General features: G+C 39.9%; 1 protein-coding gene across 1 annotated transcript in view; it reads left to right on the top strand.

The window, feature by feature from the left end:
* Positions 1-27774, top strand: part of CACNA1E (calcium voltage-gated channel subunit alpha1 E) — a 260398-nt gene that overhangs the window by 22031 nt on the left and 210593 nt on the right. The window contains exons 2-3 of the mRNA XM_063298452.1: positions 1194-1299; positions 2395-2534. Of these exons, the coding sequence (XP_063154522.1) occupies positions 1194-1299; positions 2395-2534 (246 nt within the window). The remainder of the gene's footprint in view (positions 1-1193; positions 1300-2394; positions 2535-27774) is intronic.

The following is a 27774-nucleotide window of genomic DNA, read 5'->3' as shown; positions in this document are numbered from 1 at the left end:
GCTATTCCACCGAGTGCTGACCAATGTTCCTTTAGTCAGGACCAGAGGTTCTTGCAGTCTTGCTTCTGAATGTGTGCATTTGTTACAGCGGCTACAGTTGCAAGAGGAGGGCTAGGAATCGAAGCAGAAACAAAACTGGATTTCAGTGTGTGAGGAAGGAGGGACATGAACCATGATGCTGAGGAAAAGGAGGATGGGTTGGGGGTCAAAGCCTGCCAGTTCTGATATGAATAAGTTAATAGTTTGAGAGATTGGTTCATCCTTGCCTTAATGACCTTGACAATTCAAATTGCCACATTAAAGTCAATCTCCACCTACACAGCTGATCGGAAAGTGGAAGTCTGCAGCAACAAAATATTAATAATAACAATTTTATTTCTCAGCTTTCTAAAGCTTCAGAGAGACAGCTTCCCCCTCACACCCACCCTTGACCAACAATGGAGCTGCCAATAATGGACGGTGACATATTGGTCTTTTCAATAGCTCATTCTGAGCACTTACTTTAATGCACAAAGAACCTCTCGCTTAGCATCAGCATGGGATGAACACAGCAGCCGACTTGCTGTTCTTTGGATGGCAATCAGCCAGGACTTACTTGATGACTGTTTTATGTTGCTGAATTGCCTAGAGAAACTGACAAGACTGAGATCCTGGGGCCACCACAAAAGGAAATTATACACTTTCCATGGACAATTAATTTATTGAAATCCAATCTACAGCTCTACTGCAACTCATTTATTTATTTGTTTTGTATGTTATTCCATCCTTCCTCTGAGAATTTCCAGGCTGCATACATAAAGTAGCATTATTTTGTCTTATCTTCATCACTACCCTGAGAGTTTTATAGGTGTGTGGAACCCTGGTTCTTCCCACTTTTATTTGCAACACCACAAACTATAAACTACTGGGGTGATTGATAATAAGAAGACTCTCAAATGCATACAAAAACTTCTACCACTGTACTTGGGTCTTTCCTTCATCACTTGTATAGCTTCCAAATGTTTTATCAGAGTGTTCCACTTTGCTGCTCACCCCAAAAATGAGGGCTTATCTTTCTGGGCTATGTGACATTAAGGAGTATTAAGTAGTGTAGATGTGGCAACAAAAGGGCATGATTGAACAAGGAGTCAATTAATTTAGAGACTTGTTCCATTTCTGCTGTTCTTTTTGTATTCCTTAACATCATTCTGCACGCCTTTTGAATACATGATTCTGGCAACCATCATTGCGAACTGCATCGTTCTGGCCCTGGAGCAGCATCTCCCTGAAGATGATAAGACACCTATGTCTCGCAGATTAGTAAGTTGACTTTGATTTTTGTCTGATTTTCCTTTCTTCTAGATAGTACTGCAGTTCTTCCACTGTATAATTTCAATCTCAAGGGTGATGGACCAGTAGCGATTCAGTTTTGTCTAGCAGAAATAGGCTCACCTTCAGAGCTTGGGGCCTATCATGATTTAGAATAGTCCTCCAGTCTTTCAGCAAAGACTGGATATGTTTGTTGTAACTTCAGTGTTCCAACCCTAGCTGGCACATAGCACTCAGTCAAAAATGCTTTTGCCATTTTGCTGGCTGTGCGGGACAGGAAACCACAAAATGGCTGTGGCCACACAATACATTAAGCCAGAATTTGGGGGGTATGGAAACCAGGATTTATACCCAAGTCTTGCTATAGTTTTAAACTCTGTTTTCTGTACACCCTGAGTGCAGCCACTCTGAATTTGGACAAGTTAGTAAGCCTAAGAAGTAAATGTTGTGCGGGATGGGGAGATAAGATAGTGATGCATGCCCACTTGTCATCAGACATTGTAGATTAGTGGATTATGTCAACACTACCAAGGTTGCATGATATGATCTGAGTCATTGAATTACAGTGTTTTTTATTGGTTGTTCTAAAAACCTAGCAGGTGTGTGTGTGTGTGTGAGAGAGAGAGAGAGAACGAGAGAGAGAGAGAGAGAGAACTAGCAACAGAGAAGGTTTTCATTAGTCAGAGGGGGCCCAAGCTTAACATTTGAAATGTTTTAATCCCACATGAAGTGTGGCACTAGAGAGGAATTCTTTGGATGTTGACATGTCTGTCCTGCTTAAGGAAAATCCTCCTGAAATCAATAGGACTGGTTAGATCATGTCTTGTTAATTAATCAGAACTTATTAATTAATTAATAATTAATCAGTACCAATTATTCAGAAATCAGTGTTTTTTGATTGAAACAGTTCAAGATCATCTCAATAGATAATCTAAGATTATGACCTTATTAAATCCTACTGAATTCAATTGGACTGAATAAACATACTTAATGTAAGCTCGAAGTGTAATTAGGAAATTCCAAAAATTTCTCCTTGATGTTTGCTAATTTCCATTTCTGGTCTGTTTGTTTCCTCTGTTATTATAGGAAAAGACAGAACCATATTTTATTGGGATCTTTTGCTTTGAAGCTGGCATTAAAATAGTTGCATTGGGATTCGTTTTCCACAAGGGTTCATACCTGCGAAATGGATGGAATGTCATGGATTTCATTGTGGTCCTAAGTGGGTAAGTTTGTCTCATTCATAGTCACTGTATTACTTAAAGCTGCTGTGGGTGTTTTCAGAGTGTTAATGTGTGCAAGAATAATATTTTTTTTTAAAGTAAAAAGCAGGTTCAAGTGAAAGAAATTGTAATAGGAAGGAAAGACATGCTTAGTCCTTTTTCTAACAATCCTCCTCATTAATCATTCCTCAAGCCTTATCACTCCCACTCCCACTTTTTTTTTAAAAAAAACCCCTGTATTATTTATTTATTTGTTTATTCATTCATTCATTCATTAACACGTTTTACAGAAAAGAATGTAAAAATTACAAATGTACAAAAAAGGAAAGAAATTTATGAACAGACTGCAAAAACAAAAACAAACCAAACGAAAAAGAACAGAGAGGGGAAAACTATTTTATTTATTTATCATAGTTCTTTACCGCCCATCTTGACAAAAAACTCTGGGCGGTTTACAGCAAATTAAAACTATAAAAGAATTAAAATATCATTAAAACAGATTCATTATAAAAATATAAATATCCATAAAACTCCAAGATATAAAATATGAAATATAATTGATATATATCATATATTAATCAATTATCAAACAAATATCTAAATCTATCTTGGAGGGGAATTAATGATTGTCTAACATTACAAAATATCCTAAAATCTATGCCACAGAAAAACGTATTGAGTCATTTTTTCTATTAGTAGATTAAAATGCCTTTTCAAAAACAGATAAATCACACATCTCTTGAATCCAAACCTTAGTATAAGGAATATGACTAATTATAGGCTTTGATTTGTGCACATTGATCTGTGTGAATATGGCTTTGTTCTTGTCAGCTATAAAGCAACTAATCTAGCTGTGTCATGTCTATGAGCTTTTGTTGTAAGCAAATTCTTGAATATGGGGGTTAAGTGTCTGGAGAGTTGAGATTTATTGCTGTGTCTGGCATGAAGCTTGACACTAATGTCCTCCATTTCTGAAATTTGTCCCTCTGCCCTTCTCTTCCCAAATCTCTTTGTTGGCAGATCTGTAAGAAGTGTCATCTGAAAAATGAGAGGGAAGAAAAAGTAACATACTAATCAGTCCTCTATAAGGGTTTTATTGGTTCACAGTCCTTCAAATATCCCTCCTCTGTAGGATCAACATGGGAAAAGAGGAAGCGCTAGTTCCATGCTTTAAAGGTTCTCCATGTTTTTGTGAGATCAGCAGCCATTCATCCTCATTGCAAATTAATTTTCTTGCCTGGTAAGGGGGCAAAGCCTGCTGTGTTTAAGTTGGCCTGGAAGTAAGGCAGATGGCTTTCTTTCCAAAACAATTGAACCAATTTCATCAAGAGATAACTGAAAAAATATTCAACTCAGTAGCAGATACTTACTTTAGTAGATGGTGTGCAGAAACTGCATTAACATGCAGAACTTGAAAGTTTTCCCTGAATAACTAATTTAAAACACATTTAATAAACCATTTTAAGTTATTAGCACATCCTTTTGTATTGATATCCTTTTAATGTAGAATTCAGTAATGAGGGCACAACCACTTCATAGAAATTCCAATTATCTGGTAGATGTATTGTTAGGGTCTCCTAAAAATCAGTATTGTTAATATGTTTCATAGTGCATTAAAAGGCGCAGCGTTAAAAATCCCTATAGGGCGCATCTGGGAAATGTTTGGTGAGGTTTTTGAGTGCATGACAGAGATTGTCAACATTATGTTCTGCTCTGTGAATGCTACCAAAGAAAGTACATTTATGAGTTATATACTCAATACTGAATTATCTCTGAAAATGGCAGCAATCTAATTATTCTTTTCTAGTCATATGTGCCTTGGTATCTTCTGGGACTTTGGTATGGTATTGCTTTAGACAGAATTATGAACACATTACAGAATGCTTGCTCCATGGATTACCAGCGATGATCAGATCAAGCTGGTATAACAACAATAATGCATTTCATATTTTAATATGAGATTGTTCTTTATCTCTGTGAATTATATAAGTGTGTGTGTGTAGGCTTACGTGGACATGATGCATGCAAGAATGCTTGGAAGTATTATGAGTATTTTGGGGCAAAATATACTTTGAGTAGATAAAGAATTGGTGCAGTGGTTAAGGCGCCAGGCCAGAAACTGGGAGATTATGACTTCTACTCCCACCTTAGGCACAAAACCAGCTGGGTGACCTTGGGAAAGTCAATGTCTCTGAGCCCTAGGAAGTAGGCAGTAGCAAACCACTTCTGAAAACCTTGCCAAGATAAGTGCAGGAACTAGCTCAGGCAGTCACCAGGAGTTAACGCTGACTTGAAGGCACCCTCCCTGCCCCCACCCCCTCAAAAAAACTATTGAGTATCTTACACTGGTCTCTGGACAATAAAACCTCCATGTATGTTTATATAGTTATGGATAACATATAAATGTTATTAGCTTGTTATCTCAGACTAGCTAGTTCTCTCAGTTCTACTCCTGCTCACACTGAATATTTATTGGCAGGGGTGGGGGTGGGGAGTAGAAACACCACATGACTTCTGCTGTTTTCTGAAAAAGTCCAGTGCAAATTAGAGAAAATACCTACAGTATTGTCCTCTAGGATCTTGACGTAAGAAGACATAGCAGTTTGCTCTTTTCTGGGTGTTTCTCTAATTTGGAAATGTGGCATAGCCAGAAGTGCTTTCTAGAATTAGGAGGGATACACAGGAGGTCAGTGGGTCTCAGAATGTGATTCCAGATAAGCCATAATTGCTGTAGCTTTTCATAAAGACCTGATTCCTGATTCACATTTCCAGTTAAAAGTATCTCAGGCAATCAGGGAGAGAAATTTTCACCTCAGTGTTGAAGATTCACTTCCAACCAAAATAAATAGCACATTGGCAAGAAGGACCAGCTTTATGTTTTAATGTATGTATGATATGTTAGTGCCATATAAGTTTCTTACATATAACATTCTTATCAATAAGCTCCCAGGGTTACTAGGTTGAAAAAACATCTTAGCTTGTTGGGAGCTGAACAAGGAATGACTGAGAGATGAGCATTTACGATGGGTATGATCACAGGTGTCCATTCCTACACCAAAATGACAAATACATTTCTTCATGATGTTGCAACAGGTGGAAGATGCATTTGTTACGTCATGGAGCATGTTGGGTCATTTGGCCACCCTCCTTGTTTTCCCATAGATGCAAATGGGTATGTTGAAGGGGGCTTCCCTCTCTGCCAGCCTACTCGGATTCTATGCTAGATACAGAGGAGGGAGAGTACTTCTTCTCTCCAGTGCTGCTACTATCTCGGCTGAATACTGTTCCTGATTGGCTATGGCTGCTAGGCTACTACTTAATAGCCTAGGCTGACATACAATATACATCTGTTCACATATATAATTGGTGAGGTTTTCTCCATCTTCTCCTCTGCGTTATGCTTTCAAGAGGAAAACAGCTTGTCACTGCCTTCAGGGAAAGTGGGTTAGGCTTCAACAACTGGACAAATACATGATATTGCTTTTTGTAATATTGCCTATAACAGATCAGGCAAGGCAATCATACTGTGATCTTCTTAACCCCCTTGTTGGAATTATGGCAAATGACAGAAAGTAGGGGAAAGGGAGTTTGATAATAACTCTGTTAATAGGAATAGGAGTGGACAAAATTGGAGAAGGTAGCAAATATATGTGCATACTTGTATATTTTATTCCAGCCAGCATGGTGCTCTTTGTCTGTGGGAAAAGCGCTTTCTTCTTTTTCATCATTACAATGAATGATAAAGTGCATCTAGCTTTCCCCCCAGTCCATTCTGTTAAAGAACTAAGTTGAACTTTACTAGGATTAATCAAATTATTAGGTCTCTGGCTAATGTTTGTTTGAGATAAATAATACTTAATATTGAGGATGTACTGAGTGCCTGACAGTTGGATCTGAATTAGGAATGTATGGATTGTTGGTTATTAATTTTGTCAGTTGTGTTTGGTCTTGGACTGTAAATAAATTTTGATTGAGTGATTTGCCAATTTTATTAAGCATCACTGTTTGTCACACCGTTTGAACTCTTCCCCCTACCCTCCTCCCAGTTTCTTTACTTGTTTAAGCCCTCAAGTCTGTTGTCAGCCATCTTTTTAGCAGGCAATCACAAATGATTTTTTAAAAATACTATTGTAGCTTAGGGAATCTGGCTCTGCAGAACCATGACTCCCAGTAACTCCTGCCATTAGAATCTAGCAGCTAGAAATAAATTGCTCAGACCAAAGGGCAGAACGTGGAGAGTAAGATGTAGCTGCCCTGCCTCCTGGGTCATTTGAGCAGATGCTGTTAGATTAGGGTAGAGGCTGCAGGGTTACTTGATGATGCTTTTGGATAACTCTGGGGCTATATCTGACTTCTCCAAGACTGCACGCAATTCTCTGAGCTGTGCAAAGGCCAATGAAACTTGGGACCCAGGTTTCCTCAGAACAATTATGTGTATGAGAGAGTCTGTAATGAGCCTGCCTTCTTTTTTAATGGCACCTCTTATCACAATATTAATTTGAAAACTTATATGACTCTGTCACTTGATAAGATATTATTATTATTATTATTATTATTATTATTATTATTATTATTATTATTATTGTCTTTAAGGGAAAACCTGTACAAGTGAAGCAGGTATCGTAATATGAACTAGTTGTTTCTGTTATAAAATGACATGATTTGTATATTGATTAATGTGCCCTTCCTTGTTTCTATATTAATTTAGTATAATCTATTTCTTAATGGATGCCAATGCTTTCAGTTAGGCCAGGTCAGGAATCAGATACCACAAGAAGTACTAGATCTCTACTTTATTGATATAGGCACTTTATTGATATAGGCTATAATAACAGAATCTTGAAAGCCTGACAGTGTTCCCCCCCCCGCCCTTTTACCAAAGAGAATCAATGGAGGGCAATCTTTAGTTTCTTTCTCACACGTCCTTGTTTTCCCAGGCTACCCTCATGTTTTAGTAACAGCATATTTTCTCCAAGGTCATCTCTGTGCTGTCTACAATGGATTTGTGTTATGCTAATAGTAGAAAGTATTTGTATTTGGAATTCAGAGCCTTATAACTGCAGATAGAGGGAGACAGTTTTGTAGATATGGCAGAAATTATAGTTAACTATTTCTATCAGGGCTTTGTTTTTATAACATTAAGATTATTGCCAAAGTATTGGCATGTTTTATTATGGATAGCTGGATCAGGTATAGAAAGCGCTCTGCAAATATTTTCTCTGAGAACAGGTAGGAGGTACATTGTTCTGTTCAAAGACAGGGTACAAAAAGCTGAAAGAAGGTCATTTCATTGGAAAAGCCCTGTCATGTTCAAGTGGTGCCCCCCTCTGGCATTCTTCACATCTGGCATTTAAAAGGTTACAGCATTCTAGAGTAGCTATTTATAGCCCTCATGGGATGCTGTTTGGGTTATCATCTTTGTTTAAAATCAGGTTATCATCTTTTGTTTTTAAATTTATTTAAATTGTTCTTCCCAGTATCTACTGTTATGTAACCAGATTTCAATATTTCAGTGTTTCAAATACACTGCAAAAACACTAAAACAATGTTTTTGGCGTTTTAAATACACTGAAATGAATACTTGTAATCCATTCCTAATTTCCTTGTATGTTACCTTTAAAGAAACATTTTACCAGTTTTATTAGGATTATTCATTTTATTTAATTGCATATTATAAGCTGAGATAAATATATTTCTGAGAATTAATTGCATGCCTAAAAACTATAGAAGTAGTGATTACCTCTCCCTTCCTAAATTGTACCCGGCTGGTCACAACCTGTTGGGAGGCTCCAAAAGTAACCAACTAAGAAAAAGACCAGATTTCATGGCAAACTGAATTTAGAACATTAAAACAAAAGAAAAGAAAAACTAGAAGATAGAGCCAGTACATACTGATCCCCCACCCTTCCTCTAAGTAGATAGTGAATAAATGATAATAATAGATATAAGATCTTAGCTAAAATGCTCATAGGCAATTAGAGTAATGAAAATTGTCCCAAGTATGGAGGAATTCCTTTGAAATCTACTAGGTATTTTTTCAGTAAATATGTTTGACTCAAGTTTCTTATGAGAAACTTGCAATCTACTAAAATGACAGTTTTGAAGCCTTAAATTGTGCATGACAAACACAGCTTGTAAAAAGGTATGTGGAAAGGGATTATTATTTTTCTCTTGAAGTAATAATGAAAAACCTAACTTCATTTGCAACTCAAAACTGGTCAAACTTTGAAATTGAAATCATTAGCAATCACTAAGTGGGATCAAGTATGGAAAAAACATTAATTCCTAATTAGCATAATTATCAACACTAAAAAGTTGCCTTTTAAGCATGCATACAATATTGCCATTCACCATCTGTGAGAAATAAGACATTATTTTGCATCTAATGCTAATTAGCATTCCTGACTTCCTTTCTTAGCAAGGGAGAAACCAGAGGAAAGTTCTCTTAGTGGCCCCATTAGAGTGGAAAATGTAGCTACTTGATGGTAGCTACAATGAGAAAATGAGAAATTCTTGATTTAAATTTTAGCTCAGATGTGAAGTCTCTGAATTGCATTACAAAACCTGCAATCTGAGCTCCCAAATGGTTTGTAGTGATCAAGGCAAAGACTTGTTAGCTTAGATTGTTTTCTGCCACAAGAAACCGGTCTATTCCTTTCCATCTTAGCTCTCCCAAGATGAAAACCAAGCAAGGAAATGCAAAAGTAGGTTGACAGGAGACATAATAAGGACAATTGCAGGAGGCCTGAATTTCAGGTAAATGAGGCCGCAAGAAAACCATTAGGGTGCCTGTGTCTGGAGCTTTAAAGGAAGGCCAGATGAAGCTGTGTTGGAGAGCACCAGGCCAAGTGGCATAAAGGGAGGATCAAGAGACTTCAGTCTTGGGAACTAGAGGCTTTTGGAAAATCAGGAATTGGGCCAACCAGTTTTCCTTGATATGGATGTGGGCAAAAAAATAATTGAGGGTCTGTGTCTTAAATAAAACCTGTTGCAGATGAAAGAACACAGAAGAGAAAAGCACAAAGCTACAATAATTTCACTTTTTTATGCAAATATCTATAAAGTAGTTCTGTTCTCAGAGGAAGAAGAAAGTAGACTAGGAGTAGGACTAATAGATTCGGCATATATTTTTGATACTTAGGGAAAAGTAGAGGAGCTAGGTGGGAAAAAATGGTAAGGCTGTTACACTTTTAAAAGATAGAACTTTGTTACATTAATAGATGATTTCTGTTATAAGCAGGTACTGCACTAGTAGATTTTAACAGTCACCTAGAGAGTATTTCACCAGCTAAGGATAGGAATGCGCCAAATGATTCAAAGAAAAAGTGCAAAATGCACCCAGTATGCAAATTTCAATTATTAATTTGCTCCCAGAGAAAATTCACCATCAAATTCTGCATACTTTCCTGTGTAGTACTAAGTAGATAAGCAGGGATTGTCTGTCTCAGGCGTGGACAACTCTATTAGGTCATTAGGAGTTTTGACAGCAAGTCATGACTGCCACAGAGGCAGGTCTGTTACAAGGGGTTTGGGCATCTTAGGCATTCCTTTTTGTGTGTCATCACTAAGAGTCAACATTGTCTTGATGTCACTTAATCAATCAGTCTTTTAGATAAACTTGCCTACTCACACATGTGTAACATTGATTGCTTTGGGCAAATCATATTGCGTGAATCTGCTCTGGCCCATTCTTGGGAACAGGAAATAAAGATTCTCTGAAAGATCCCTATAATTAGTCTTACTGAAAAGGAAAAGGGATTAAGTTAGAGAAATCTTAATAACTAGATACTTTCACTTTTCACTCTGAACTGCTAAAGTAAAGCTTTTTTGATTTTCTGGGTTGTTGTTTTTTTGGCTAACCAGCTATTGATAGAGAGTTGGCTATTTGTTTCCTTGATAATGGAGGAATGGACAGATGTTCAGAGCTTGCACACTGTTTACTTCCACTGAGATAGCTTTTATAAAGGAAGTTAAATTAACTGAAAATGTAATAAACAGCTGCTTTTCATTGTCTAAAGGCATATAAAAGCGAAGGAAAAAAAGAGCGTGCTAGATACTGAGGCTCAGCTGGGGTTCAGTCTAGCTTGGTTATCTGGGAGCAGTTTGGTCCTGTTGGACCTCCTGAAGTGGATGGAGTCCTCATGACTGTTAGCTCAGCCTCCTGTATATTAGTTCCATGTCCCTCATGACTGACTAAGGCCTCCTGGGAGGTGATGTATAGTTAGATTTTAGCAGTGGTGAACTTTTCTTTGAGAGAGGGGGTTATCCCACCATCTCTTAAGTAGGCAGTAGTTCTGCCCCTCCTCAAGAAGCCATCACAGGACTCAACAGTGCTGCACAATTTTTAAGGAAGGTTGTAGGGATAGTGGTTGCACAGCAGCTCTAGAGGACTCTAGATCAGTCAGGATTCAGGCCTGGGTATGGGAGCAAAATAGCTTTGATTGTGCTTGTTGATGACCTCTGGAGAGAACAGGATGGAAGTGGTGCATCTATCCTTACTCTTCTTGACCTCTCAGTGGTTTTTGATACCATTGATCATGATATCCTTCTGGGTTGGCTTCTGGGGTTGGGAGTGGGTGGTACTGTGCTGTGCTGGTTCTCTTTGTTTCTCTGGGGCCAGCTCCAGTTGGTGTTGGGGGAGAGAGGTACAGCCCATAGCCCCTGCCTTGTGGTGTGCCACTGGGCTCTGTTCTCTTCTGCTCCTTTTTAACATCTACTTGAAACCACAGGGTGAAGTTATCTTATGGCATGGGTCGAGGTATCATCAGTATGCTGATGAAACCCAACTTTATACCTCCACCCCTGCTGCCCAAGTGATGCCCTGGAGGTTCTTTCTTTGTGCCTGGAGGCCATGGGGGTTTGGGTGGGGAACAACAGGCTTCAAGTGAACCCTAGTAAGGCTGAGTGGCTTTGGCTATTAGGGCCCCCTGGTGCTGGAGACTTTCCATCTTTAGTTCTGGATGGAACTTCCCTACCCCAGACAGGACCAGTGCACAATATGGGAGTTTCCTGGACTCATGGCTCTTGTTTGAAGAGCAGGTGGCAGCCATGACCAGTGGACCTTTGCACAACAAGCATCTGCCTCTCTTTGCACAACTGAAGCATCTCTTAATGGGCTTGTTTCTACTCATACATGTAGATGATCTGCTGCATTCCAACCAGTTATCTCCAACACTTATCTATGCATGTGTGGCATAGTGGTTAAGGCAGAGAATTTTAGCTTCTAGTCTACCCTCAGAGGCAGAAACTCACTGGCTGCCAAATTCCATGTAGCTGGCAAACCAAGGATAAAAAAACCCACATGGATTTCAGGATTTCATTTTGCTAGACTAAGGTAAAAACAGAACCTTGAAAATTTTAAGAGTAAATTCCTTGCCTCAGTTATAGTGAACTGAATCCCCCTCCATCTCTCACATCTGGAATGTGTTGCCTTTTCTTAGATAAACCAAATATCTCATCCCACACTCTCACACCTGGAGAATTTGGGGCAGTCGCTTTCAGTCTTTACCATATTGTTGGCTTGGGGAAAAACTGCAGAAGGAAGTGCTATATATGTTTCCTTGAGCTCCTGAAGGGAAGCCGGGATATAAATCTAAATAGGTTTTGTACTCCCCTGTCCCCATTTTATTATGCACAGAACCATGTAAATTTCTGTTTACTGGGCCTAGGCCCAGACAGGAGTTAAATTCACCTGTTTCTACTAAGACCCCTTGATAACTTGTCTTTTAAACTGATACCTCCCTTTGATTCTTGATTTTGGACTATTCCAAGCATGTGTTGCCAACTTTAAACTATTTTGGAGCCTAATTGCTGAGCAAGTGTCCTCCCAATTTGCTGTTACTTGCATCTCTGCAAAAGTCTGATTCTGTGCTTTTAGCATTGCTTGAAAAACAAGATCTCCTTTTTATAACATGAAATCTCTAAACCTGGCTATACTGATTATCTATACCATTAGTTCCGCTTAGTAAACACTTGTATATAGATCTGTATTATGATGTTAGATTGGTAGGCGTATTTAGATATTAGGTATTATTGCATTTTATATCTGTTAATGTAAAAACATTTGTATAATATGTCCATTATGTCCCCTGCATTTGGATATAATGTGGTATAAGTGTGACTGAATTCACAGTTAACTTGATTTCTGAATTTGCTGGGTTGGCATACATTGAACCATAAACTAACCAAACTGGCAGAGTTTTCACAGCACTCTAAGGGCTGCTTCACACCACCTTTGGAATTATGTTTTCTTCTTGTCCTTGAGACAAGAGGAAAATATGAAACTTGGAAAACTGCTGTCCCCACCCCATCCCACGCCACCCCACCCCACCCCACTGTTCTTCTCATGACACCACCAAAACCAGTCCTGTGAAAATAGTGCCATCTCATGAGAGAGGATGGTCCTATTTGCAAGCAGAGGGGCAGGTGTTATGCCTTAGGGATGACTCAGGGAGCAGGGAGGAGTGTAGCGAAGGGCACAGAAACTGGAAATGGAAGTCTTGAATATCAGAGCCTGCTTGAAGGGCCTACAACTGTGTTGGTGAACATCTAACTTATTTAAAATATCTTTATCCTGCTTTTCTGTTTAGAAAGCTCTCAGAGTAGCATGTAATGGCACAAAGAAGAAAGAGGCTGTTCAATGCTGCAAGCTCTGCCTGCCATCAGCTCTGGCTTCTATTCTCTATAGATAGCACTCCCATTCCCTCCCTCCCCCACCCCCATGACCTTTCATAGGAATTCCTTTCTTCCCTCCTGATGTAGTGCAAGGATGCGCAACCTAAGACAATAGAACAGCATGCAGCCCCAGCCACCTCTAAAAATGCTAGTGAATTGTATTTTTTAACATGAAGGAAGAAGAAAATAAGTAAATCCATTACCTGAAAATAATCATGTAACTATATTTTGTTTTATTTAAATTAAATAAACTTAATCAAATGTATTTTTGTTTTGCCCTCCTCCACTACTTCTAGGAGTTCCCAGCATGCCACTCAGTGTGGCTGCTGGCCCTGCAAAATTTGCATATTCAGATGCAGAGCACATTCTGCTCCTTCACAAGTTGTAATGGGTGGCATCCATATAAGATCAGGGTGAGAATCTGTGGTCCTCCAGATGCTGCTGATTAGCAAGAGCTCCATCCACAATGAACAAGGGTAAGAGAAGGTAAGAGTTGTAATTTAGCAACATCTAGATAGTAAACATCTCTTAGCCTGATGATGATGTCTTATCATATCCATAAGATGTGATGGATGTCCATATGAAGCCATTTAAAAAGCTGTTTCCATCTTTGCTAGTATAAGAACTGCCAAAGGTTCCTTTGCTCTTGGCTTTACAAACCAGCGGTGAGCTTAATTAGTGGCAGTAATAGATTAAAATAACTGCTGGCTTTTTTATTTCTAAGGGAGAACAGACTTTATCCTAACACATTTTGCTGCAACCTGAGATACTTTTGCAACAGGCCCAGAAGCTCAGACAGAGAATCCTTTTGATTTTCAAATTCATGAATAGTTGAATTTAGCAGCCACAGAATATCCATCAGCTATGTATAAAATCTGAAGCCCATTGCTATGATGTGAGAATAGAGGTACTACAAGTACACAGAATTGCCCAAATTTTCATCCAAGGGAGACTAAAGGGCATGTAATACACCATTTCTTTAGATTTCGTGAGAATTGTCTAACAAAATGATGCAGTCTATAAAGACTAGGGCACCAGAATGACTTAGACTGTTTCTGGTTGGAATCCCAACCTTCTTAAGTGACTAAATACTGCATCTGCTCCTTGCAACAGAAATTTCATGTTATGATAACTGGTACAGACTGGCTCTTCTAGGGGGATCTTTCCTCTGCAGGCAGGAATTTGGTTTCCCTATCAATCTATCCCCAGGTGGTTCCTTGGTATTTGCAGCTCTTTGTCTCAGGCTGGGTTTCATGTGAGACTCCCTGCTAGGCACAAGACAAAGAATGTAAAGCTTCTGAAAGGATGGGTGGGGGGAGGCCAGAAGAACGTGAATGGGAAATTACTCATAGTTTGAGGGAAGAATGATGTCAGCTGGGATTTTAGGGTACAAGATTGACAATGAGGTAACCCATTAAGGTAAACCAGACTTGTTAAAATTCATCTTCACCTTCTGCTTAAAATCAGAGACTTTGTTCTAGGGTTGCCAGATGGGGAAAAAACAAACAAATCTTGAAATGCTTTCCCTCCCCACCTAGTCATTTGGCCAGGTTTCATAAAAACTTTACAGAACTCCTGTATGTAGCTGACAAAGTGGCTGAGCACCCTAAATGTGTAAGGCACTATAAATCTGGTGGCCTTTAAGCTTAATTCATTTATTTTTGCTTCAACAAATCATCATAGGATACCTTTATTCCCCTATATTCTTTTATAGTTTTGTATTGGAATATGTAGATTCAATAGCCAGAAAAGCTCCTTATACTGTCTATTTGAAACAGTATGGTTTGATTACTGAGGCCACTGCTCCCTTCTTAAATAAAAATATCACAAGGTTTTTAACCATTGATGAATAAGCCATAATTATTTGGGTTCAAATAATGCACTAAGTTGTAGACTTTGGCTTATAATGGAGGAGGGGTGGCTGTTGTCATCTGGGAGTCTCTGATGGCCTTCAGGGGTGCTGCTCCAGAAGTGGCCAGTTGTGAGACCCTGTTTTTCAAGTTGGGTTCCCAAGAACAGTTGGGAGTGCTGCTGTTGTACCAGACTCCCTGCTGCGTAGCTACCTCCCTGCCTGAGCTGCTGGAGGCCGTCTTGGGGTTGGTGGTAGAGTCCCCCAGGCTTATGGTTTTGGGGGACTTCAACCTGCCATCCCTGGGGCATGCCTTGGAGGTGGCTTGGGAGTTCATGGCTACCATGGCAGCCATGGGCCTGGTTTAGATTATTTGGGACCTGACTCGAGACAGTGGCCTCACCCCGGACTTGATTTTCTTGTCGGAGCAGTGGCAATGTGATCTGAGGGAAGAGTTACAGCTGTCCCTTCTGTCATGGTCAGATCATGCCCTGGTGGCCTTGAGATTCACTTATGCCACCCCCCTCTGCAGGGAGGCAGGACCCATTCAATTGGTCTCCCCCTGGCGATTGATGGACCCGGCAGGGTTTCAGAGGGACCTGGGGGTTATACCCGAGGATCTGCTGCATGATCTAATGGAGGCCCTGGCTGCTGCTTGGAATAGGAAGGCAGCCAGGGCCTTGGACAGGATCGTGCCTGTGCGGCCCCTCTTGCCCCATCGAACCCGACACTCCCTGTGGTTTATGGAGGAGCTGGGTGTTCTGAAGAGGGTTAAGAGACATCTAGAGCACTGCTGGAGGAAGACAAAGACTGAATCTGACCGAACACTGGTTAGAGCCACTATTAAGGCCTACCTTGTGGCAATAAGAGCAGCAAAGCATCAATACTTCTCCACTCTTTTTGCATCTGCAGAATGCCACCTGACGGCCCTGTTTAAAATTACTCAATCTCTTTTGGGGAATGCAGAGAAATTTTCTGAGCATCTGCAGGACAAAATCGCTCAGATCCACTCCAAGTTAGACTCTAAGCGTGAGGCATGGTCTAGGGAGATACCGGGGGAATGTACTTGCCCAGTTATCCGGGAACAGTTTGATTCTGTTGGACCTGAGGAAGTAGACAGGATCCTATGGACAGTAAATGCCACCACTTGTCACCTAGACCCATGCCCCTCCTGGCTGATAAAAGCAGCTCAGGAGGTGACATGTGGTTGGGTCCAGGCGATGGTTAATACATCCTTGAGAGAGGGAGTGTTCCCAGCTGCCTTTAAAGAGGCATTGGTGCACCCCGTCCTCAAGATACCATCGCTGGACTGTACTGTTCTGGACAATTTTTGTCCAGTCTCCCACCTCCCCTTTCTGGGGAAAGTGGTTGAGAAAGTGGTGGCTTTATAGCTCCTACAGAGGGTTCTGCAGGAAACAGATTATCTAGACCCCTTTCAGTCAGGTTTCAGGCCTGGATATGGGACAGAGACTGCATTGGTTGCACTTATGGATGATCTATGGTGGGAGCAGGATGGAGGGAGTGCATCCATCCTTGCTCTTTTTGACCTCTCAGCAGCTTTCAGTACCATCAATGATGGTATCCTTTGGGGGCAGCTCATGGAGCTGGGGGCAGGCGGCATGGTCCTGCACTAGTTCACCTCCTTCCTCCAGGGCCAGTCCCAATTGGTGGTGATTGGGAGTGAGAGGGCTGATCCTTGGCTTCTCCTCTGTGGAGTGCCACAGGGTTTGGTTCTCTCTCCACGCCTCTTCAACATCTACATGAAACCACTGGGTGAGATCATCCATCACTATGGGATGAGGTATTATCAATATGCTGATCAATTGTACATCTCCATCCCAGGTGAGGTAAGTGATGCTGTGACTGCCCCCTCTTGGTGCCTGGGGACTGTGGGGGTCTGGATAGGGAACAACCAGGAACCCTGGTAAGACGGAGTGGTTGTGGGTTAATGGCTGTTCTGTATCTGGGACTTTGTCATCTTTGGTTCTGGATGGGGTTGCACTACCCCAGACAGACCGGTGCGTAACTTGAGAGTCCTCCTGGACTCACGGCTCCTGCTCGAAGAGCAGATGGAAGCCATGGCCAGGAGGGTCTTTGCACAGCTTCTTGTTGTGCACCAGTTACGCCTTTAAAGGTTATCACCTTTAAAGCCCTATATGGCATGGGGCAAGGTTACCTGAGGGACTGCCTCTTCCCCATTACATCAGCCTGACCCACCCAATCATGCAGAGAGGACATGCTGCGGACCCCGACTGCAAGAGAATTTCATTTGGTGGGGTACAGGAGGCAGGCCTTCTCTGCAGTAGCTCCCGCCCTGTGGAACATGCTGCCCCTGGAGGTGAGGTTAGCCTCATCACTCCTGACCTTCCAGAGGAACCTGAAGACTTGGCTCTGCCATCTTGCTTGTGGCAGAGAAGGGAGTTTCTTGGGTTTGGCGGGCACCCTAGAGCGTTCACATACATGGTCTGTGTTGCCAAATGCCATCTTGCCACTTGGACTTCATTTTTACTACTATCTTTATAGTTATTTATTAATGCTGTTTATATTTTTATATATTGTATTGTTTTTACATTTATTGTTTTAATTGACTACTTTTGTTGTAAACTCTCCAGAGTCCCACTGGTAGGAGGAGATGGGCGGTGACAAATTTGATAAATAAATTAAATAAATAAAAATAATCAATAGTGGCTGGATTCACACAGGGCACTAAGCTACAACAGATAAACCACATTTGATCTGTAAACCGAACCACAGAGTATTTATTTATTTAAAAGACTTATATGGCTGCTCCACTGTGTGTTACAACTCTGAGTGGCTCACAGAACCATAATAAAGCCAAAGGAAACAATACAACCAATAACCAAAACAGCCAAAAATAAATTCTGGCACCCTAACTAGTGCTCCCTAACTCATCAACAATTGCAAACACAATCAATGGGCTCCAGCCTCACCTCATCCCAGCACTTCCAGAGGGAAGAACCAGCTTTTTAAGGCCTTCCAGAAGGGTTCAGGAGTGGGGGCCTGCTGGATCTCAGGGGAGATCAAAGGAAGGAGCTGCTATGGAAAAGGTCCCACTAGGTGACAATATTTAAGGAAAGAGACTTGGAGTATACCTATCCTATCTGATTTGGTAGAATAGGCAGGTACCCTCAGGGAGAGGCAGTCTCACAAATAACCTGATCCTGTGCCATGCAGGGCTTTAAAGGTGATAACCAACACCTTGAATTGTATCCAGAAAGAGACTGGGACCCAGTGTGATATAATATGGACAAACCAAGGGGTGCCAAGCCTGTCCATGCTGTCACATTCTGGACCCACTGTAACTTCTGGATGGTCATCAAGGGTATCTCTATGCAGTAATCCAAGTGGGAAGTGACCAAGGCATGAATGGCAAAGCCTCCCATTCCAGAAATGGGCACAATTGACACACAAGATAAATCTGTGCAAAGGCCACCCCCAGCCATGGCTGCCACCTGCTCCTTGAACAGGAGCCATGAGTCCAGGAAGACGCCTAAATTATATACCACTATCTAGGGAAGTGCCACCACACTGAGAGTCTGGCACATCACCAGCTCCAGCGGGGCCAGACACCCAAAGCCACTCCATCTTGCTAGGGATGAATTAGAGCCATTCCTCACAGCTTCCAGGCATTGCGTCAGCACCTAAACAGCATCACCTGCCAAGCCAGGGGTGGAGATGTATAACTGGGTATCATCCACATGATGTAGCATCTCCACATATGTAGAAATGGAGTCTGGCTCCTTGCTCATGTATTTGATGGCGAGGCAACTGATAATTCCCAACCCTGAGCAATAATTGTATTTGTACTTCCCAGAATAGTTATTTTTCTGGTTGTATCCCAGGAATTCCAAAGACAATAGTACCAAAAATGCCAACAGAGTTGACAAAGACACTAATATCATGTCATCCAACAGATATGTAAGCAGTCATTTTTCATTATCATCAGTATTATTCTTGTCACTATATTGATGACGATGTCCAGAGCAATTTGCTCAGGTTATGAGAGCACCATCTTTCCCACAAGCCAATATTAAGGAAGAAGAGACTGATCAAAGTATTTCATTCCTCCTGGAAGATAGGCCATGGTAGCAGAAGTACTACATAAACCATAAGCAGCAGCTGTGTCATGTACACATACAGGAAGGAGACAGGCCCAAAGGACATGGCTAGGAGGGCCAAGAATCTTCCATCACTCACTACCATCTTCCCTTCATCCAACCACCCACTATAGCAACTGTGAGCAGCCCAGCCACCATCGCCATTGATGTGTACTCACGATTTAATTGAAAACATAGGGTATAGATATTTTAATTGAACTTAGCTCTTTATATTGAATTCCCCAGGAGAACCTACTAAAATGCAGAAATAGTTGAGAGGTATCAAACCACATTTAAAAGAAACAAACAAGAACAAGAAAAAAAAAAGCTTTGAGTCAAAGTATTTTTTTCCCACTTTTAAAATTATTTATTTATTTGTAACATTTATATGACCACCCAGATCAAACAATATGACTTATGGCAGCATACGAAAGGAAATGGCATCAGCAACAAATGTGAACACCAGGAAAGCAACTTACTACGTTAAAAACTGACTAAATAAAATGGCAACCAGACAAAAATTAAGAGTATTGATGGTTTGGAACTTGCTGATGGACTAAGTACAACAATGTAACTAAACAGAGAAAAGAAGTGATGCAAGAACAATATAGTGTCTAATGAGAACTGTCAGGCTGATAGTTGCAGATCAAGCTTCCACTTGCACAAGGACTGCCGTGTTGGATCAATGTCCACCTTGTTTAGCATTCTGTGGTCACTGCAAGGTCAGGCAGATGTACAAGATATGAAAGCAATAGCCTCCTATGTATATTTTACTGATTAATCTCAATGTACAAGCTCCATTTAGCTGCTATGGCTAATTAGTAGGCACATCCTTTTTAGAATTATCCCTTCCTCTTAAAAAGCTATGTATACTTTCCCTTTCATACACAGTGAATACAGATATCTATATGGACACTGATTTACATGTAGTAGTTATTTAAAAAATAGTTTGTGTTGGAGAAGTATCCTGAGAAAAGCCCTCAGAACCCTTCTCCCTTCTTTTTCATCTGGGTGGGGAGGTTCAGGTCCATTCCTCTCTCAGTCATGACACAGATTAAAAGTTCTCCAGAACTTTACTAAGAATCTCAGAGTCTTGGTTGGACACACAAGAACAGGTTAAATAAAGTTCCCAGGTGAAAGGCCCTCAAATACACATACAAGCAAGCTGATACATAAGGCATTTAGAAGGGTGCAGTCGCATTGGCTAATCCACATTTGATCAAGTGGAACCCTACACACGTCATTTTTATTTGCACATGTGTAGAATAGTGGTATTTCCATAGCAATGTAGTATATAGTTTGTCCCAATATCTATGGCAGCTGTTTTGCAGTGCAGGGTGCAGTTCCGCTACATCTGAACTGTGCACACTGCCATTGCACCCATGTAAGCATGGTAACTGTTTGCTTATCATATATTCTGTGCTGTTTCAGCTAACCTTGCACACACACAACGAAATCTGTTTGGCTAAGGCTAAGCCTTTTTATTAGGACTAAATTCCTTGTGAATCTCCAAAATCTGTCTGAGTTCAACCATCCCTTATATTTTTCATTAAGAGTAATTACCAAGTAGATACAATAAAGGGGGGAAAGGCATTTTAGAAGTTAAAACAATACAAAATTACAAAACTTCAGACAATAAAACAGAAGTACAACAATGAGAGAAGCACACTAAATGGCAGGGTAGCATGTTCAGCCAAAGCAAGTAGCAGAAATGGGATAGGAAAATAATTCCAAAACTGAGGCCCCTAGATCTAGAAAACTTACTTTCATGTTGCCACAAATGTTTGTCTAGCAAGTCTGAAACATTTAAGAGGGCATCCCAGTTCAGCTTTAATTGGTGAATAGCTAAATAATGGCTAAAACAATCCAGAATATATACAGATTCCAAGCTGCATGCATCTTAGTACTTCAGTATAAGCCTTACGAACTGGGCCCAGTAGCACACAGATAGTCAGTACAGTTCCTTTAAAATAAGTGTAATAGGTTTGTAATAGATTTTCCGTTTCAGCAATCTATCTGAGAGAATTTGTACTAGAACTAACTTTAAAGGCAACACTGTATAGAATGTGTTACAATCGTCCGATGTTGAGATTACCAGTGCATGAATAACCAGGGCTAGAATATTCTTATTGAAGAATAGCCATAACTGAAAAACCAGCAATACTGTAGTTGGAAAAAAATCAAAAGATTATCCCCAAATTATGTATACATTCCAGCAGAGAGTGTACAACCTCATTCATAGCAGAAAATATGCCTAATTTTTGAACAAGGGAACCCCCTTATCCATAATGCTGTCATCTTATTAACATTGATCCTCTGTGTATGGATCTTAATCAAGCTCACTATTTCATCTGGATGCTGGTCTAGGGCTGTATGGATTTTCCTTAACCAGAGGATCGAGATAAATAGTTGGCTATCAGTGTCTTAATGATACATCATTCCAAATCTCCTAACTCAGTCCCATAACTAGATCTTAACCTGGGTTGGAATAAGAAGTGACTGAATCTCTATACAGTCAACACCTTTTCAAGCATCTTCCCTAAGAAGGGGATATTGTGAGAATTAGTTCTCACATGGTCCAAAGTAAACAACCAGATAGTAGAACAAATTAGTACCAAACAAGGGAACAGATGGAAACTGTATCTTGTGTCAAAAAATAGCTTTCAGCCTTTTTAGTAAAGTGGGTGGGAGAAAGAGGTACAAGAAATTGAATATTAATTGTAATATAAATAGAGCTTGCATTTGATACATAGTAATAACTGGAATTCTTTCATAATAGCCTCATAGTTTTGCCATCTACTTATCTGAGCATTCATGTCCTGGCAACTCTGTTCTTGCAGAATTTTGTCTTGGCAACTGAGAGAGGCCTAACTGTTGTCAGCCACTTGTTATGAAACTACCTTATAACTATGATTTAGGGGAGGATATAGGTGAGTGAAGCAAATATATGCTTTCATTCTCAAATTGGGTAACATAGGTATGAATGAGATGAGGAGATACTAAGGTAGTGATCCTTGCCATATCACATAGTACATAATGGCCAGCTTTGTGCCTGGGTTTGAAGGATATGCTTAGCTGAGGATTAATTAATGATCAACAGAGTTCAAAATATATTTGTTTTGAATCTGTGATGGAGATCAGAGCAGGGGGAGAGGAGAGTGCATTCCAGGCTGATAAGCATTCTCACAGTTTGCACTCCTTGGAGAGTGTGGAGGGGCTGAGGAAGAAAGTTAGACTAGCCCCGCCCTAGATTTCCCAAGAATATTTTTCCCTTTAGCTCAGCTAAGGAACCTTTAGTCTGGCAAGATTCTGTATATGGTAGAGAACAATAAAGGAACTAGAGTTGGCATCTGACTCAGCATGGTTTTCTTCGCTGATTACCCTGACATAGTCAAGGAAAAAGAGATAAGGCTGAAAGAATCTGGGAGGAGGGGAGAATTCTTTTGGACTTGTTACCTTTCTGTTCAGAAATGTTTGGAACAAAGGGGGCATTCCACTGGTGTCAGAATTTTATCTTTTATATCTCACTGTATTTGCACAAGTCTCTTCCCCTAAAATGGTACCTCCTGGTTCTGCCCCATTAACTGAGCTAGAAAGAAGCTATCAAGAGCCCAGAAGAATTAGCAGTGTTGCAATATTTCAGTCCAATTCAGAACACATACTGTATCATTCACTAAGATGATCTTGACAATTTTGGGTCCAAGACCAGAGTGAAACTAAATTGGAAAGGGTATAAAGAATCAGCCTTACTCAAGGACATCATAAATGCACATCTAAATCTTGTTCTAACAGAATTGATAAACTGTACAATATTGTTGGGATTTATAGCCCCTTATATCTTCAGTTTTAGAGTGAGTATTACCATCTTTTTCATCCTGGCAAAAATCACTGCTATTTCAAATTGGGATTGAAAACCTTCTGTTGAAAACTGGACCATTTTCTGCTCCAATCCCCTTTCTTGCTCTTTTCAACTACTTGAGAAACTCAAAAACTATTGCACAATATCTTTCTTCAAGTTTATACACCAAGTATAGTTCTCCAGACACAACAATATACGATATGCTTTCGATTTCAGGATTATGTAAAATGTAGGCCCTTGTGTAAGTTATTAATCAAACTCTGGTTTGAAAAATACTAACCAGGAACAGGTAACCAACATAATGTGAAATGGCTTAAAATCCCTGATACTGGGTATCCTGAGAAAAAGTTTTGCCTGCTTAATCTCTCCATATCTGACTGTTAACAACAGAAGAATAGGCTCTGGGGAGGGCAGCTAGAAAAAGTATTGAAGAAATTGGGCAAGGGTAATGTGATTTAACTGGCATCTGAATCCATTTCATCTAACTGTGTTTCATCTAATTCTGTTTCCCCAGACTTGCATGTATCATGCAAAATGTATTTCATTTTGCTGATGAACAGGGTATGTCTTAAAAGGTGGCTGATGGTGCAAATTAATTATATGATCAGGCAAGGCATCCATTCCATTCCATTCCATTCCATTCCATTCCATTCCATTCCATTCCATTCTGCCTCTCCTTCCGCCTTTGTGAATCATGATGCCTGATTCCTACATGAAGCTTTCCAGTCCTCTCTGTTTCCCAGACAATTAGCAAAGTGTTTGGTCTTCTCATTTGGATGAATATTTAATCTGCCTGCTTTGTGAATGATTCATAGACCATATGCCAGGGTGACAGGATGTATGTGTGCGCGTGTAACAATCACCTTATGAAAAGAGTACCATTATTTCTCTCCTCCTTCCACCAGTGAGGGAGGAAATAAGGCAATGTATTTGTGCCCTCAGATTTTTTTTTTTACTGTCCCCTGCTTCTGGGCCTTTAACAAAAGCTTAATCTATGGATATTATCATATGATGAAGCTTATCTCCATGCCTTGAAGAAAAATTTTGCCTGATGATTTCTGCAGATCAGGCTGCTGCTTTAAGGTATAAGAATCAGTCAGATGATGTTTTTGTCCATTCTGTTGTATGGAAAACTTTAATGGGTGGGACAGTATAAATTAGTATCTGTTTTATTTGTTCCAGAAATGTTTCTGTCCCCTCTATTTATTCCAGGTGAATTTGGTTGCTTTTATTCATCACCTTCAGTACACAGGCTTACCTCCAAACTTCTCGTTTTTGATATTCCAACTCCATTCTAGATTTTCCATTTTATTTATACCACTTTTTCCAACAGCCAACACATCAGTCGGGTCAAGCACTTCCCACATGTAGGCCTATCTCACAATAACCACATTTAGAAGGCTAGCATAGAAGTTACTTCCCAGACTGCTTAAGCATCAGGAGACTGATCTATCAACAGCCATCTGCAAGTTTCCCTGTTATTACCAAACAGACTCACCTTCTCTGTGGTTCATTGGAAGTCTGTTAGGAATAAAATCAGAGTCTGTGATACAGGGATGTATTGGTTCTAAACCAAAAATTGTTCAATTGCTGGCATTCTTGTTACCTCATCCCTTTCATTTTGATAAATCTTGTTAAAGAGAACTCTCTGAGAATCTTGCTTGGAAAAGCATCTCCTTCACTTTTAGGCAGTTGCCAAAGAGCCTGTCCCCTAGCCTCTGTGAGCATTATGGCTGAACAAGAGTTTGAATCCTCTTCTACTACTGTAATCACCACCTACAGGATTGTAACAAAATAGAAGTTCTTTTCTGAATGTCATAATAGTTACAAAAGAAGTTCTCAACATGCAACAGCATCTCTCACTGCATGTATCAAAGAGAGTTGTACATGTAGGCTAGTGAGGCAGAACCAGTTAACTGAACAGTGTAGATATGGATGGCCTGAAGCACAAGAAGAGGATGCTTTCCCTTAATTATCTGTATGTACCCCACCCTGATAACAGAGCCAAGGTAGGTCTGGATATACAAGAAGGCTGCAGAGACAGTGGAGCATCCTAGGTCAGTGATGAGGATACATTTTCCCTTTGTTTCTTATTATCAATTATATGCATGAACACCCATACACATGTTCTAAAGAAAAAAAATCATCCACCCCCATTAGAGGGAGAATCCGCAAAAGTGGCTATGGACATTTGGGAGGGGTACTATTCCTGCCTGCCTGCCTGCCTGCCTGCCTGCCTGCCTTCCTTCCTTCCTTCCTATGTAACAATTGTAGAAAACAGGATGGTGTGCCATAATTACTCTATATGTAAAAACCAGAGATATACAAAATATAACACAACAGGAAATGTGGAAGTGTCATATAGTTTTGTCTTCCAACACACAAAAGATGTTGTTCTTGGAACTCTAAATGTCTGGATTCAACAGCACAATTGCTGGTGCATGCACTCTGGAAGGCTGTGGCTGCTTATCACTTCAAATGTACATATCTAGCCAAAATCATTTATGTACGATCACTTCCCATGCAAGTCTATATGCCACTTTCATGTCGACATGCCTCCGTTTTCTTCTCACGTGTTGAAGTTTTGTAACTTATGAAATACCCATGAACACCTTATGAAACGCTTGAAAAGCAGGGTAGAGAAAGCACATGGGAAAATTAGGACTAAAACAAACATACAAAAGCTGAAGTGGGGGGAGGAATCATTTCTTTTTCGCAACTCTAATCACAGCTCACACAGAACTGTTAATCTTTTCTTTATTTAAAAAACTGTAAGAATAGGTGAGACTAGCTGACACAATTACAACATCACACTCTGCATAAAAGTGCCAAAAACTCTTCTCTAGAAGGAAATTTAATAATATTGCAGGGTGTTACCTGGACACAAACTTTCAAAATATTGAGTTTGTCTGATTCTATATTGGGCTTATGTTTTGTGTCATCAGTCTTCACTTCTTTTAGTAAACTGGTTTTCTTAAATTCAACCACAGCATTTTGTCTGGACCATCTTTGTGTGTTGGATAATGGGGACAGTGTGCTACAAAGGTTCTATCCTTATTTGCAGAAATATTTTGAGAGTAGTATTGAGTAATTGTGACTTCACACCCTGATGGTTATGCCATGGATTGTCACAAGGTATTTTTTTGTCCCCAAAGAGTGATCACTACAAATTTGGGGGTAAAATGTCATCAATATCCGGATGACAGCTGTACTTTTCCAAAACATCTGAGTCAAGACACTGATTCTGAACCAATTACACTGATCTAGGAATTAGGGGTATGGAATACTAATTAAACATTCTTTTCTGCAAAATACATTGTGTAAAAATAAATATTGTACTGATCAACTTCCATAATTGTTTTCAAGCTAATTTCCCAATTTGGAAAAGTGTGTTCCCTATTTTGTTGTAGTGTGATGCATGCTTAGCTCTTTCCATGCCATCTCTCTTGAAAGGATCCCTATATTTCAGACTTATAAGTACAAAATCTGGCACCTGAAAATAAGAACAATTATTAGTACAAGACCAGCTATCACCATGAGTCCAAATCCTCTACCTTGATCTAATCTGGGTGTCATAGTTCACTGAAAGCATGTTATTCTTTGGATTATTAGGAAGAAACTGGAAATAGTACCGCCAGCACTATAATGTTCTTTTATAAATCACCATTGCAGCCATATTTTTTAATATTCTGTATAGCTGTGTTTGCCTTATCTCAAAGGTGTCCTAGAATTGGAAATGGTAGAGGAAAAGTATACCAAAATGAACAGATGTGGAGTGCTTTCCCTTATGACAAAGGCTAAAATGTTTGGGACTTTCTGATGTAGAAGATAACTAACATGTATTTATAGTATTTTCTGTAGCGTGGAAAAAAATGGTAAAGGAATATCCCTGGCATTCCGTACTAGAAGTTGAAGTTATTCAGTAAAATTGGCAGCAGATTCAGGTCAGACAATAATCCCATAATTATGAACTATGGTGTTCATTGTCACAGGATTATTGAGATCCATTCACTTTTGTCTATTGCAATTACCAATTATTGCAATTCTTGGCTCTAATAAACATCTACTCTCACTTGAATTTTTTGACACATATTTGGCTTGTTAAGTCACTATTCACAAAAGCAAATAAATAAACAAGGGACATTCTTTTGGCTGGGTAATACATATTTACTTCCTGCTATGTTACTGCTGTCTTAATCCATTTCCTGCTGCCATAGACTGATATAATAATATAAGGTTGTTAATGTCCAGCTGAAGATGTGTATCTACCACATTCCCAGTTAATTTTCATCAGTCTCAAGGCCAACATTTTCAGGGAGGCCTTTAAAATGAAGTAATCTGGGTGGACTCACCTAGGTGTTGTCTTAGAAACAAATTATTTGCCAAAAATCAGAAGGAGTCTGATAAATTTTAAATTTAAATTGGCAAAAAGTGTTAAGAGTATTTGTCAGGACTTTCTTTTAGAATAGAATACCAGTATAACTCTTTATGGGCATACCTGGAACATCTGATGTTTGATTAGATTGTTCCCAATCTATGATCCATCAGTTGTTGCCAGCCTTGTTGTGCATCTTTTTGTCTGTGATCCAGTCTTCCATCAGCCTGAATCCAGGGGATGAGGCAAGAGGTATTTAGTAAATATAATTGTCATGAAAGCACAGAAAAAAAGTTTAAGTATAGAGTTAGTAAATTCATACTTCTTGAGAAGCTCAGTTTTTATTTTCTTAAAAGCAGTTATTTATG

The sequence above is a fragment of the Candoia aspera genome, chromosome 3 (assembly GCF_035149785.1).
Source record: "Candoia aspera isolate rCanAsp1 chromosome 3, rCanAsp1.hap2, whole genome shotgun sequence".
Classification (NCBI taxonomy): Eukaryota; Metazoa; Chordata; class Lepidosauria; order Squamata; family Boidae; genus Candoia; species Candoia aspera.
Note: the sequence above shows the minus strand (reverse complement) of the source record. Positions and strands in the feature narration are given on the sequence as shown.